Genomic DNA, 16,663 nt, shown 5'->3' with positions numbered 1-16,663 from the left:
CCTGTCATCTTACCAGATTGTGTATATAATCTTACAGGAAAATGGTGTTTGGTGTATGGAACCTTACCAATTTTAAAGAAAACATAATTTTCCCTTTTTAAACAGACCTGTTCTATTAAATTGCAGAAAAAATCCTGTTTTATGAATTTACAGAATGATTCTGTTATTGCTTTTTACAAAATCTTCTCTTTTTTTGTAAGATCAGAGGTTTTTTTAACAGTGAATGATAGCGTGTTTTTTTTTTGTTCAACCGCCGAAAGATATAATCCTTTTTTTTTACACCATGCATGCCACATATAGACTATATAGTAAATCAAATATTATAGTGGCTTTCGGTAATCGCAAATTTGTTCGAAATATGTAGATTATATTTTCTTTTTATCTTCGTTTTCGACTACTTATGAACTCCATATAATTTATGCCCATTAATATTATCTTATCGTTCATATATTTTTTCTGCAAGGGTATAAATGTTCATATGGGCCTTGATAAATAAACAGATAAATAGATGAATGAATAAATAAAGAAATTATAAGTATGTAGTAAAGCCATACAAGAAAATGAAAGAAAGGGATATTGTAAAAGGCAAAAGACTTCTTTTTGCAGTTACGTTTTCAAGAAGACAGACATGACAGAAGTGCGTTTAAATGTTTTCTAATTTCATAATAGCAATACACTTTATTTCTATTTTGTATCTAAATTGTGTATAATGAGTCCCCGGAATGATCCCAAATATTCTTCATGCAAGTTGGGATGTTTAGGCCTATTTCACTATGAAAGTTTCATTGAACTATACCGTGTTGGTTAATGCAAAAATCATCCACCTATTTCCGACATAAGTCTGAGTAGTTTCTGAAAAAAATGAATTAAAAGCAATTCCCTGATTATTTGATGCTCAAATGATTGAATGTAAGTGAACTCTGCAGTATATAGCCGCATCATACCGCCTCGGCAGACGAATTAGAAACAATCATTGTGTAAGAAGGTTTGTCTTCTTTGCTACCGAATAGAACATGTATTCTCTTTTGTTACGGTATATTTGCTCAACTCTTTGTAAACATTATTTGCTACAAGTGGTCTATACTAAAAAAGACACAAATCTGTGTGTCTTCAATCGATCGTTCTGGTCTATCGTGTCTATAAACGTCTCTTCAAAAAAATCTCCCTGAAAACAACTTAAACAGTTTAAGAAAACTAAGGTCTGATATATCTAAGCATCGAAGGTGGCGCTATACACTGTAAAAACGTCTTTCTAACAACTATTGCTTTAACTTTTAAACAGTTGTTTAAACTTTTTGAAACAACTTATTTGAATTTTAAACCATAGTTGTTAGAGTGGGGCTTAACCAATATTGCTTAACAGTGTATACACATATTTAAACACGGAGATACCATCTTACGTTTAGGTTTTATTAACTACTTTTTTTAGTATTAATAATGTAAGTAGAGTTTTTACTTAAGGTATAAAGGGCCTACATTAGTTATTACTATGCTTTTGAACGTAGTGTCATTATGGAGTTTCAAGGTGAAATTCAATGAATTGATACTGTATGAAGTTGTTAACATAATATATTCTTAGCAAAATAAGTAGCAAGTAAAAAAGATATATATATATATTAGTTCTTCCAAAACGAAAGAACAGAAAACCTTTAGTGTAAATGAGTAGTCAATGTTTCTATCAATATGTGAAGAGATGATGTTCATTTGATGTGTATTTTCTTTCATATATGTCAGGAATCGAAGTTTTATCAAATAAAAACCTCTTGATAATAATAAAATATCTTTCACCCCAAAATTTTTGAAAAAATAGTCTGAAAAGAGCCAGTTGGTTGGTGACAGAATTTTCTTATTTTTAGTGTTATTGAGTGAAATCATTCATTTAAAAAATTGTTATAAAGAGACAGGTGGATTGAGAAAGAATAAAATTCTCGGATGAAATATAATAATATGTTAATGTTTAGGTTTTTATATATGAGATTATCGTTATGAACTTTTCCCCTCCAGGCAACCAATCGCATTGGGTGTGCCCCGTTTAATTTACCACGTACCCTCTTAAATATCACTTCATTTTAGTTAGTATTATTGATCAAGGCTTATGATGTAAAATAATTTGAAAACACCCAAAATAAATGAGAATGGAAATTTAAAAGAGTGTGTACAAAGGAATCAATTATGAAAAAGGAATATAGAGTAAAAATGGCTCATTTTCAGGGCAATTTTTCAATAATCTCAGCTCGCGCCTCGCGCTCACATTATTGATCTAGTCCTTACATGTACGTACTACGTAGTTCCTATTTTTGTTGTAGAAATAAAGCTAACAGAACTTGTACTTGAAGCTTACCTTCCCAACCCGCTGGCATACAGATGAGGCTTGGGAGCCATGGACCCCCCCCAAAAAAAAAAAATAATAATAATAATGAATAAATAAATAAATTTAAAGCAAAATAAATAAATAAATAAATTAATTAATTAAAATTAATAATTATAAATTTGGCGAAGTGACATTTATTACAAAATTAGATTTTGTTTTTAAAATAACAGCAGGGCCCGCTGGGACAACAGTTTTCGGAACTGAAGTGGCTACCCTGGGTAAATATACCTCTATTATTATTATTATTATTATTATTATAAAATGTCTAAATATAAATAACGCCGGCCCTTCCACAATGTCTTAATCCCCTAAATTTGTGATTTTGTTACACAACTGACCCCCCCCCCCCGCCCCCTCAAAGAAGGGGGAAAATCCCTCACTTCATGTGAACAATATTTTGTGTGCAGTCATCCCTCCCCCCATCCATTGATAATAACCCATTAATTTTCTTCATTTTGTTTCTAATAGCCATGCTAGGGGTTCCTAAAGTCACGAGAACCAATTAGTCTGAGTGACTTCATAATTTTCCTCTCTAGTAGAGTATAGAGAATGTAGTACTGTATTTCATTGCTCAGTATAATAATATGCTACTAGTATACTATTTTCTAACTTTACTCTGCTAGTATTTGGGTATTTGGCGAATACACCTGTTTGCTTGGTTACAGCGCATGCGTTTTCGCACTTGCTCAGCGGCACTTAGCAACGTATGTGTACATGCTTTGTGACGTGTATTACCGATCCGATGACTGGTGTGCCGCAGCGTTGAAAAACGACGAAAGTTGAGAATTTCATGAAAACTGACTGAACCATTATCAAACAGGAATATATTTGCAATATTTTATAACTATTAATTATCATCTGCATCCATGGCTCAAGAGCAAGTACGGCATGGCCGAAGGAGAGGTCAAACAAAGAGTAAGTAACTGAAATAGTATTCATCTGTCTCCGAGATCTGCCTCTGACACTCCCGCCAGAGCCCACGTCGCCTTGCCGCTGCGCTGGCGCGCCTGGCCGCGATATGTGCAAAGCTAGCATAATTGGCTTGGCATGCAGCGACTGTTGTTTTGGGATGAGGTCGGGTGTCCGGACACTTTATATTTTTGAAGTCTTTTTGTTTTTGTCTTTGTTCTTTGGATTACACTAAAAGTATGAATTCAATAGTTGTAATCATCTTCTATTTTGTTCTCTAGATGATAGATCTATAAATAATATGGTCAGTTCTCCCATGTCTGCGCGGTCTCCCAAGTCTGCGCACCCGCGTATCTGCGCGATTCTAGTAAAAGAATATACGCAACGAGCACGAACTTTGCACATTCAATGCATAGACAGGTATTCATAAAAAGATCCGACTCAAAATGGTGGAAAAATGATGAATTCAGAGCATTTCATGTGACGGTCTCAAAATACAACCTTTTGTCATCAAAATCCCCAAATCGTGTGCAAAGTGAATGAGTGCGCAGACATGGGGTACCATTTTTTTTTTTCAATCTGAAAATGACTGCCCTAGGTTTTTTCCAAGAAAATCATATATTTATTTTAAATTTTTATGAGATATTTGGCACACTAACTCATTATGATGTAAGGAACATTATCAACTGAAAGATTTTGTGAAATAAGAAGAAATTCATGTTAAATCTTAGCTCAAATTGTTAGGTGCGCAGACTTGGGGCCCACCATCATATATTTCCTAACATTTGATTTTGTACTAAAAATTTATGAAACTTCGCTTGTAACGTTAAATTTTCCAAATTAAATTTTCCATTTCTATGAGTACGGTACATCTATGACTATTCGTTAACTTAAAATCGTCACTACAATACAACTGGGTAGATACGTTTTGCGATAGCCGATAGGATTAACGTTAGGAGTTTTTTGGGAAATGAAGCCAGGACAGGTTGTTTGCGTGCCTAACTACATGTATTTAAAGTTGCCAGAACATTGGACATGAATTAGTTTAACGTTCCACAATTAATATTCTTATTTTAAACTTAAAGAGCAAACTCAGCAAGTGTGCCAAAAAGTCTCATCCAATAAAGACCAAAAAAGCCTGCTAGGCGTAACGTTAGGCATACTAGAGTGAAAAACAATGGTATCCCAGGCCCAGCCCGAGGGCTGAGGCGAGAAGCCTGTGCCACTGTGGCCTGCTGAGCCTGTGTGCAGTCACTGAGTTTCCAGTCACAGATCCAAAATTTCTCAAAACTGGATCCCAAATTTTCTGAAATTCATAGATATTTTCTGGAATTTTCAAATTTGATTTAAAAATCAGTCAATAATACAGCGAGCCTGAATTTGATGTGGTTCAGGTGGCCAAGGAATTAGCATTTTTTGTTCACACCCTCGTTAAAAAATAGGAACAAATTACAAAATGCAAGAGAAAAATTTCGAGCTACATATCAGTACGGAAGTATACAGTTCTTTAAATATATTGTTGCTAGGTAGACCTCTAATTGTTTAATTTTAATTTTTTATTTTACCTTTAATTGAGTTCATTAACTATTACACACGTACACACTTAGGATGAAATATTGAGATTATCAATTCAAATTGAAAATTGTAACGAAATATAATAGAGTGTAGATTATGTTCTCTGTACTTATTTTACAATCATTGCTGGAAATATTATTGTTCATCACTTTACTCTAGCCTCTAGGCCTATGTGAAAAAAGGGAATTGTTTTCTTACCTATAGTGAAATATACTAAGTGAATCAAGTATGTTATTGCTTCCTCAGATTCACCGATGGGTAATCGGCCGAAGATGGCTCCCCCAGGCGGACCAGCAGGAGGCATGCTCCTTCCTGATGGCACAGATCTCCGTGAGGTCACTATCCTCTCAAAGTCAGACTGGTCTCGTATCGGGGCTCAGCTGGAGCGGAAGCAGCGGGAAGAAGAAGCAATTCGAGCCAAGAGGGAAGCCAAAGAAGCCCTTCAACAACAGACAAAGGACATGGTCAAAAATTGGAGTAATACTATCGCTGTAAGTATTGGTGTCTCATTGAGTAGCTTCAATGGGTGTTAGGGTCGGAGGACTCTACTACAAGTAGATCTAAAGTCTTAAAGCTTTCTAATTTTCCTCTAGGTAGAGATATGTGAAAATTACTAATTAATATCAGTGCATGCTTTCTTTTCTAGGGTATACTGAAATATGTACCTTATGATAAGAAGTGATAGCCTTTTCAATTTCATCAAAAGCAAGTGTTTCCATGCACAAATTGAATGAAAATTGGTTAGTTTAAATACCAATATTGAACTGCACTCACTAGTTTTTGTCTCACCTGCGAAGCAAAGTGAGACTATAGGCGCCGCTTTTCCGACGGCAGCGGCGGTGGCATCAACATCAAATCTTAACCTGAGGGTTAAGTTTTTGAAATGTCATAACTTAGAAAGTATATGGACCTAGTTAATAAAACTTGGCCATAAGGTTAATCAAGTATTACTGAACATCCTATTAGAGTTTCATGTCACATGACCAATTTCAAAGGTCATTTAGGGTCAATGAACTTAGACCATGTTGGAGGAATCAACATCGAAATCTTAACCTGAGGTTAAGTTTTTGAAATGTCATCATATCTTTGAAAATATATGGACCTAGTTCATGAAACTTGGACATAAGGTTAATCAAGTATCACTGAACATCCTGCATGAGTTTCACGTCACATGACCAAGGTCAAAGGTCATTTAGGGTCAATGAACTTTGGCCGAATCGGGGATATCTGTTGAATTCCCATCATAACTTTGAAAGTTTATGGATCTGATTCATGAAACTTGGACATAATAGTAATCAAGCATCACTGAAAATTTTGTGCAAGTTTCAGGTCTCATGATTAAGGTCAAAGGTCATTTAGGGTCAATGAACTTTGGCCGAATCGGGGGTATCTGTTGAATTACCATCATAACTTTGAAAGTTTATTGGTCTAGTTCATTAAACTTGGACATTAGAGTAATCAAGTATCACTGAACATCCTGTGCGCGTTTCAGGTCACATGACAAAGGTCAATGAACTTTGGCCGAATTGGGTGTATCTGTTGAATTACCATCATAACTTTGAAAGTTTATGGATCTGATTCATGAAACTTGTACATAAGAGTAATCAAGTATCACTGAACATCCTGTTCGAGTTTCAGGTCACATGATCAAGGTCAAAGGTCATGTAAGGTCAATGAACTTTGGCCATGTTGGGGTTTTTTGTTGAATAACCATCATATCTCTGTAAGTTTATTGGTCTAGTTCATAAAAAGTGGACATAAGAGTAACCATGTATCACTGAACATCTTGTGCGAGTTAGAGTAGTATTCAAAGTCAGCACTGCTGCTATATTGAACCGCGTGATGCAGGTGAGACGGCCAGAGGCATTCCACTTGTTAATTTATAGCAATGATCAGGTAGAGAAGTTGAGTAGTCGGTTGTATAGATCTAATTCTATTCTCCAAAGTTTTAGGGACATGAAAGGATATTTTTTTAGGAAAGTATTACATTTGTAGAATATGATAAAAAGATAATGCTTTGAATAAATGACAATGCATTCTTTATTGCTTGAGTTTGCCAGCATAGAAGTTAAAGAGGTTGTCCATGTTTACTGCAAGTTTTAGGAATGACCAGTAGTTAATAGCATCCAAATTTAATTCAACTGTACAAGGTACATTATGCAATATTCCTGACTATAATTTACCTATTATTCTCACATTTACCTTCAGGGTCAAAGGTTACAGAAGCTAGAAGCCCGCAAGATCCGAGAAGAGAAGGAAGAAGCAGAACGGGTCCAAATCGACATTGAAGAAGCCAAATATCAAGCACAAAAGAGAAAAGAAGCCATTGAGAAAGCAAAGACGCTGCAATATTATCAGACAGACAGGGTTAAGGGATTCCATGTAAGTTTAATTGGTAAATTGCCAGTTGGGCTACACTCACTGGCGAGTATTCTGAAGTCGGGTTCAAGTTTAGACCACTGTCTAACTCTGTGCTAAAACTATTGAAAGCCATAAATGTCAAAATTTTTGTTTCATTGTAGATTGTATGTTTCTTATGTTCACTGTGCTCTTTCCTTACTCTTGAATGGTGAAGACAGCTGTCTTATTCACCCTTCCCAGACAATTACAAATGATTTGAGACCCAAAGGAGCTGATAGATTAAACCTTTACCATTAGAAATTAATGCCAGGATTGGCTATCCATAGTTAAACCACAACTTTAGACCAGAGTTTAAATCCGATGTCAGAATATGGGCTGCTTTGTCTACTTTCTGTTTGGTCTCGTCTTAGATGACCTAATTAGACTTATTCTACTACCGGGGGCCCCATCTTACAAAGAGTTATTATTAATCCAATCAACCTCAAATATATGAAAATCCATCAATGTCATAATTTTTTCTTCAGGAAATTAGCCCATTATCCTTTGAAAAAAGAAAAAACGCACTGAATTTTCAAGAAAACAATTATTGTATGAATATCTGTAAAATATTTGGAACTTGTGTCCATTTTAGATATTGACGTTGCTGGCTTTCCATAGTTGTGGTTGATCGGATCAATCGTAGCTCTTTGTTAGACAGGGCCCAGTTTGTCTATTAGATTGGATTAGCTATCTGAGAAGTAGACCATCTCCTTGTAGACCTAGTGAATATAAACCTTGGCCTGGGCCTCGTGACACAAAGCTTAGCGATCATCGCAGAACATTGTTTCTACGATTGATTGCATTGACTAAATCGTACAATCCATTGTGAAAGTCATGCGTACGATTGATTGCTAACCTTTGTGTTATCGGACCCTGAATTGAGTGACTGAAAATGATTTTGCTCATAGGGTGCATGCAAGAAAGTTATATTTAGACGTCTTTTTTTTCAAAGTTTATACATGTAGTTTCCTTTATGTAAAATCTAATTCTGATTAGTCCATAAATAGTGGAATATGGGGAACTTTCTAACTTAATTGTTTCTAAACTACTTTCACTTTTATAAAAAAAATACATTTACAACTTGTTGAGTGGGATCCTTTATCTCACTCTCTCTATTTCTTCTTTTATCAGACCCTTGATTTAATTACATTTTACACATTTATAGATCTGTGTGACAACTTCACCAACTGTTATAACTGGCCTTAGTATTTGACATGCATAAATATTATCCAACTGCTTTTTATATGTCCTGCTTTGTTTACTGTTTGACAGGGAGCCCTACTGCTTACCGAAGTACTGAAAGAACGTGATGCACAGTTGGAACTGAAGAAGGCAAGAGAGGCTGCTATGGGGGGGCAAGGACAAGGAGCTTTTACTCAGAGCACAGAGGGAGCTTGAAGAAGGCATACTCGCAGACCAGGAGAAAGCCCTAAAAAGGCTCCAGGATCGCAAAGCTATCGCAGATTTTCAGTCACAGCAGTAAGTCTACTTTTAAAAATCCATATACTATTATTTTATTTTCATTATTCATATAATCTTAGAAATGGGGGGTCTTCACCCTACAAGCTCTGCTTTTTAGTCAGTCCATTTCTCTTTCAATTTCATGCTGTTATTGTATGAACTGATTACATGTTGTATATAAAAAAAAACTGAAACATCATTGTAAATATAAAAAGAATATGACTATTAAGGGTAGTGATTTTCCATTTCAGAATGTGATGTTTTCCATTCATGAAAACCTGTAATTCTGTTTCAAACTTGATCTATTATAGTGGAAATGACATTTTGTCATAGAAATGTAGAGCGAAAAAACACGATTTCTGTTTGGCAAAGGTAAATTCAATGAATTATTACTTGTCACTTTATTTACTGTATTCTATAATTATTTTTATTCTTTGCTAAATTCATTTAAAACTTGTTTATAACATTTTCCTCCTCCAATTTTACTTATTTGTAGGGTTCAAGAACACATACAGCAGAGTGAAATTGACAAGATCCAGGATGTGCGTGAGGGTAGGGAACTCAAAGAACAGGTCGATTACTACAACGCAGAGCGCGCCAAGATTGAACGTATCCGTCTTGGTGAGAAGCAGGACCTGATGCGCTCACATCTCAAGACCGTAGCCGACCGGGACTTGATCCGCGCCGCCCAGCAGCAGAAAGAGGAGGAGGAGGAAGAGGAGATCCGCATCTTTGCAGCAGCCAAATCAAAGATGACAAAGCTGAGGCGAGAGAGGGAGAAAGAACTCTGGCAGTAAGTTTACCCCTAATTGCACTTTCTGGTGTCTAAAAATCAACAACCTTTTCTGTCAGTTATTATTGTCAATTCAAACTTTAAGAAAACTTTTTCCTCCAGAATAAAAATGTCATGGACTTGAGAGGATCTTGTGTGTTGAGGTTTCAAATAATCAAGAGCAATATACCACCCTTGTGATTTTCAGCTAAGGTAATCAGTATGTGGGACATTCAGATCGTTAAGTCATGAAAACTGGCGTTTATTTTCTCAAGAAAGTCATAAAACGTTAGAGAAGTTTGAGAAATCCTTGACTGCACCAATCTTGGATTTTCAAATTTGACACATTTTATGTGCAGAAATGTGTAGACATATGAAAGAGACTGGCCACTTGTCAAACATAAATCATGTACTGCATTCCTCTTATAATACATCATATTTTTACCAGGTGAAGTATAGTCATTTAGCTAGAGCACTTTCTACCTTTTTTCAGTGCTTAGTCCTGTTTTATGAATCATAGGGATTGATTTTATTTCACAGTATACAAATAGCGAATAGGCATGAGTGCGATGGTGCGAGATTTCGCATGAGGCGAAGGAAAGATGCTCTATTCAACGAGGCGTGAGCCAAGTTGAATAGAGTGTCTCTTCCATTGCACGAATAAGAATATTAGCTATTTGTATTGTACAACGCCTCGTAATTTAGCAAAAATATGAAGAAAAAAACAGAGTTTTTCCCTGCAGTAATATATGAAAAGGGAGCAAAAATGAATTATTGAAAGCGAAAAGCAAATTCCCACAAGCGCACATGACGTTTGGCAGCATTGTGCACTTAGCCAGTAGGCTTATACGTTTATTGCACCTTCATCTTTACTGAGCACAATGAATTAAATCATATTGTGACGTCACCTCCTAAAGCCGTGCAACGGTACCTTTTGGATTGTACTTCTTGTGTGCAACAGTACGAATGTTTGACATTCAGCCTCCCATTTGCTCGTGTACAACAAGCTAAGTAGGCGTTGTACAACTCTTTATGAATTAGACCCTTGTATCATATACCCACCCCCCCCCCCCCCTGAAAATCCAACAAATGTTGACTGCAAGTTTATATCCTTTGTGAAAGATTTTGTAGTTTTCATATGCAAAACCATGTTTCAATAACATTCAAAGTAATTTAAGTCAAACGAATTTCTGTATGCACCATCTATCTAGTAAACTATTCTGAGGCGCCGATCCAAGTTATCAACTGATACCTGACTTCCTAAGTAAGCTAAACCTTATGTTTTTTCTATAGACAAAGACAAGACCATGTGAATCGTATGGTGAATGATCTTGACAGTCAACATAAGGCAAAGGCTGATGATGAAGACGATCGAATCGCCAAGGCAGTAGCCGACCGGGAAGCAGCCAGGGAGAAGGAGATGCAAGAAAAACAATCCAGGTTGGAGGAAGATCTCAAACAGATGGCAGTTCACAGGTTAGTTACAATTGCTTACAATGTCAGGGGCCCGTATTACAAAGTCGGTTTAAAGCTAAATGAACGTAGTTGCAGTAAAACACTAATTTCCTGAGAAAGTCTGTAAAACCAAGGTTAAGTATGACTACATGTATATCATCGTGGATCTAGATCTGGTACAGTTACATAAACTGAACTTTGTGAAATCATAAAATCTAAGCTGAAATACGATCACACTGAAGATCGCCAACACAGATAGGCACACGTGGGGCAGTGTATTATTATTGCCAATAAGGACTCGACAGAAGTGACCAAATCCGCGCTTATTTTGCTTATTTCTCAGCAATTACACAATTTCTTCCAGAATCCTTTGGCACATATTTTTTATTCATACAAACAGTCACTTCCGTGGTCATTATATTAGATTCTGTAGAAGGTTATTTTGAGATCGTTACCAGAACTGGAATTTATCTTTAACTTTGACCTTGATATGGGAAGCCAAAATTTCTAAATTTGTTTGCAATGTTTGTTTGCTTTGCTCGTTCCCCATAATTTTGATGTTGAAGAGACTTATTCATTTTATCTACATGTAGAGCATTATGGATGATCTTAGTGTTGAGCCATTACATTTAGCTTTTTTTTATTTTTAAGGATATGTGACGCATTTGGCTATCCATACGTAAATCAAGATGAGAAAGGAAATATTGATTTAATTAAAAACCTACATGTATCCACCATACATGTACATGTAGTGCTGCCATGTCGTTTTCATAAATGAGGTATTCAATAAATATTGCATTCAACTATAATAATTGTAACCAGTATTGAAGTTTAATGTACATGTAACAAAACTTTTCAACAGTTGTTTCACCTTATCCTTCTTCTGGATTATATAAAACATGTATAGCTTTGATGGCCAGCATTGTTTGTGCGAATGCTTTAATCATAATAATAATAGGCATTTATATAGCGCCATCTATCTAGAAATATTCTATTCTGAGGCGCACAAGGAAAGAAAGAATGAGAAAGTTTGGATGAGTGTCAAAGTGCCAATTACTAATACTGTTAGAAAAGATAAGATAGACAAACCATTGGGCAGGTACACAAATGCTGATTCCTGGGCCATGTAACATATAGCTTAGCGATTGATCGTGGTGCTGTTTTTATGACTGATCATACACAATAAACAATGCAATCAGTCGTAGAAATCAGCACCATGCTCTATCGCTAAGCTTTATTTTACGGGTCGTGATCTTGGGGTATTGAAAACAATTGGAAGAGACACAAAGTTAATCTGGAGCTTCTGGTTCATTTGTTTTTCAGAACTCAGCAAATGAAGCAGAAGGAGAAAGAGGAACGTCAAGAGAGACGCCGCGAGCTGGAGGCCCTCCACCTGAAGATGGAGGCGGATCGCCTCTTCGCCAAGAAGCAGGAGGAGAAGATAAAGCAGATTAGAAGCGAGAATGAAAACCTCAAGAACTTCCACGGCAAGCAGATCGAAGAGCGTCGCGAGGAAGAGCTGATGAACCGTGCCGAACAACTCGAAATGGACAAGAAGAATATCGATCTGCTGGCCGTGGAGGAGCAGCAGTTCCAGGAGTATGCAGGAAAGGTCATCAAGCACTGCAAGGAAGGAGGGCGCAACGTCTATCCTCTTGAGAAGGCAGCCAGGGAAGGACATGGTGGTGGCCACGGACCAGTCTTCGATGGCAAGGGTGGTATCCGACCAAGCTATCTGACCAACGACAGAGTCGGGGTCGAGCTGCCTTACTACCAGAAGGGAAGCACCGACGAGGTTAAATACGCACATATCGGGAAGCCCTCCAACACAAGGAAACGTCTAGGATTTGTTTGGTAGATAGTTAGAGATGTTTCAAACCGCAAACTGGACTAGTTGGACAGTGCTGCCATATCTGAGGTTCCCTGCACATTGTTTGTCTCTAAAAAGAACTTGTTTCATAATATGAGCAACACGTTATCTACAATTTGTAGTATTTGGGCCAACATATCTTTGTTGAATAGAATGGAGATGAATGGTCAGAGAACTGGTTTATGACATCATCAGAACTTTTAAGTATGCCTGTATATAGATACATGTATGTAAATATCAGAAAATTTATATTTCAGGGTGAAATGATGTAAAATCACACCAAGAATTGTTCATTTCTTTCTTCCATGGTCATTTATGCTTCTTTGTCTCAAACCGTCCTCTATTTGAAATATCTTTACTATGCATTCTCTCAAAGAAAAGGAATCCGAGTGTTAGGTATACATGTATATGATGAACAGTAGAATCGTGCCTTGAAACGTAATAAATGGAAATTTGTTGAGCATTACATGTATTGCACCTTGTACAATAGCAACAAATATAATCATTACGATAAAATGATTTTGGTTTGGAGTCTATTCATTCCGTCCAATTTGTATCAAAAAAGTAATTATATCTGGCACAAGTACCCTTGATAGCAATTTATATTGACACAGAATAGATAAGAATATCTGGTTGATTACATGTATAAGTCACATAGTTAAAACATTTTGAACAGAATCTTTATCACATGAAGGGTTAATTGGAGCCAGTCACGTACGTGTGCATGAATTTTTACATGATGTTATGCAAATTTGTTGATAAATACCCAATATAGTGCCTGCCTGCCTCGTCAAATTAATGAATGAATGCTGTGTCATGTTAATTTATGACTTAAGTTCACATGTACCTTGAGCTGTATAGGAGGTGTTCAAAAGTTAGTGAAAAAAATAAAGATGAATTGAATTGAATAGTGAATCCCACCAGAAGAGAAACAGACAGTATAAAGTCTTCTAGTTCTGCCATGTATTAGATCTTTAAATGTAATTGTAAAATTAGGTGATAAAATATTATTCAATAAAGTTTGTTCCTCCAGGCTCACCAAATATTGTAGTGTTGTTGTCTAAATTCAACACTCAGCATGAAGGGGTGAATTTTATGGTGGGGTTCACAAACTTTTGAGCACAAAGTTCTGTATTATCTCAGGAAAGTCCTTTCTGCTAAGAATGATGAAGTCACCCTGTCAAATTAATGACACCATTCTTAATTTTATATTCTCCCTGGCATGTTAAAATGCTGAACAAAAAGAAATATGTTTTCTCCTGTCACCACTCCTGAGGCCTGTTTCATAAAACTTGTTAAGATAACAAATTTGCAATAAGTACATGTACAGTTTAAAGCTAGTGAAATCATTCAATTTGATTGGCTAATAGTAAACTTGTTGTAAAAAAATTTGCATTTGTTAGTATAATAAGTCTTTTTTAAATGAGCCCCTGTGCCTTTAGATGATTGACTGGGGGTGTTTCATAAATAGTAAAGTCCAACATTATTTTAGGCTTAAGCTAATGCACACATAAGTCATTGATGAACTTGTTATAGATATTTTGCATTTGTTAACAAGTCTTTATAAAATGAGCTCCTGTGCCCACGGGGGATGGGGTGTTTTACAAATGTCTAGATAAATTTCTGGCTTGAGAGCCAATGCACACATATACATGTAGGTCATTGATGAACATTTTAGAGCATGTCTCATCTCATGCCCATGATCTGACCAATGTGATGAAGCATATGCTGCAAGCAACTGGAAATATATTTAACCCAAAATAGACTGGGCTATTTCGGCGCCTAAGAAGATGGGGGTGGGGGGCTGGGCTGAATCAGATCCCCTTATGATCTCAATTGCGATTTCAGTGTATTAAATTCATATGAACTTATTTATTAAATGTAGCATATATCATTTATTCTAATTATCCCATGCAATAGGTTCTAAACTCATTTTATACCTATCAATTCAAGGAGCAAACATATCTGAGGGAAGTAAGAACTGTGCTTATAATATGGGTTGGAGAATCACATAAAGAAAGAGATGAATTAACTTTTTTTTTTTCAGGAAGAATTTTATTTGATTTCAAAGGATGTGTATCACCAGGAAGCACAAATGTATATAAATAACATTCTACATATAATATAATTTGGTAGAAATTCGCAAATAGTAATACATGAATATACCCAAATATTTCCATTATGTATAAGTATACGTACTACGACATAATAATGTATTCCAGAAGGTCTTCAATATTTGGCGAAACTTTGATGTTCAGTGTTAAAACTGTAAATAATAATTCATGTTGAATAATTATCAATAATAAATATCCTGAAAAGGAAAAATGTTAAAAAACATATAGTGTTTACTGCCATTTTGTAAGTAGTTTGATCAAATTTGTGGCTGTTTAATGGAAAAAAGTAATATTATATACATAAAGTGTGACACATTCAAGACTGGTTCAATAATGTAAGCAACCAAGGTCACATGGAACCTACATTTAACGTTTTGATGCAACAATGCAATGCATTTCGTTCATATCTCTTTAACAAAATTACTGCAATTTTTTTTTCTGTTTGAAAAAAAAATGCCTATAGTAGGTAAAGTATACTATTTTACAATAAAAATAATCCATTTACCTCCCTGAATCATACAAAGCTCATCACCTTGCTTTATACATATTTTTTAAAACAAAAAGTAACTGCTAAATTGACACACGAGCACATATTTTTTCTCATAAAATCAACTGCGATCAAAAAGTACACACACATTGGAAAAATTCTTGCATAATACTTCAACTCTCAAACCTATTACCATGAGAGTTATAAAGATACAATTTTATATTAATTCTGAAAACCTCGAATAAAGAGTACTTTCTAATGTACTGGCAATTAAACAATATGTAGTTTTGATTTCTCCTATAAACTATTTTTCAATGTTTTTCAGCTGTGAAGCAGATATCTTTGTATGTGATATACTTTAGCTGAAAATGGACAGAAAATCATCACACTGTATGTTGAAAATAATATACTCCAGTAAAAGCTTGGTTTTTCAAACACAATATTACCATCAAATATAAATGAATATAAAATATGAGAATATATGTGGGAATAAGCCTATAAGCCTTTTATGAAATGCATAGATTAACAGCAGCCACAAAATCAAGGGTTAAAACAACAAGAAAAGAAACTGCTTAACACCACTCACGAATTTGCCAGGCACAACAACCCCCCCCCCCAAAAAAAAAAAAATCCCATGCAGAGACCATTTTGTTGTACGAAATCTTTTAACAAGTGGGGAAAAATATTTGGGCCTAGTCATCCCTAGAAAACCCAAAAGCAACTTGGGTTTTGCTACAAGTAAAACTGTATTTGTATAGTGAAAGAAGTGATAATGAGAGAATAAGATACACAGCTTTACTCAATGTCCCTCAGAGCTGTCAGCCATTCTGAATCAAAGGTTGAAAAAAAAATGCCTCCGCCGGGTATTGAACCCAGGTCCCTGGCTCCGAATGCCAAGAGAGATGCCACAAGTTGTTTGCATTTATCTAATTTATTTCTATATTATGTGCATGTATTTTTTGGAGGTGTTTGAGGTTGCCAGATGGAGATATGACCAAAAAATGTTTTCAACAAGGAGCAAGAGAATGTCACTTCCTCTTGTCAGTGTTTAGTTATCAATAAAAGGTATAATTTTTCAAAGAAAAACATGGATAAAAAATTTACTGTTGAACTCATGAAATATGTATACAAATCACTTCCAGTATATTATATAACGATAACTTCATGTAATGCCAATAAAAAAGACATATGATCTATCAATCAGTAAAATTATTTTGATCTTAATTATTTCACTTTTGATTTAATTTCA

The 16,663-nt window shown here is 35.5% G+C and overlaps 1 protein-coding gene across 1 annotated transcript; it reads left to right on the top strand.

The window, feature by feature from the left end:
• The first annotated feature begins 3,075 nt into the window (after positions 1 to 3,075).
• Positions 3,076 to 13,325, top strand: LOC121426268 (coiled-coil domain-containing protein 173-like). Its single transcript, XM_041622504.1, is given in 8 exon segments — positions 3,076 to 3,286; positions 5,102 to 5,346; positions 7,064 to 7,237; positions 8,528 to 8,605; positions 8,607 to 8,734; positions 9,213 to 9,509; positions 10,782 to 10,964; positions 12,267 to 13,325. Coding segments are annotated over 8 exon segments (1,689 nt in total). The 5' UTR covers positions 3,076 to 3,237; the 3' UTR covers positions 12,802 to 13,325.
• Positions 13,326 to 16,663: the final 3,338 nt, after the last annotated feature.

Source organism: Lytechinus variegatus, chromosome 13 (genome assembly GCF_018143015.1).
Source record: "Lytechinus variegatus isolate NC3 chromosome 13, Lvar_3.0, whole genome shotgun sequence".
NCBI classification, from domain to species: domain Eukaryota; kingdom Metazoa; phylum Echinodermata; class Echinoidea; order Temnopleuroida; family Toxopneustidae; genus Lytechinus; species Lytechinus variegatus.
Note: the sequence above shows the minus strand (reverse complement) of the source record. Positions and strands in the feature narration are given on the sequence as shown.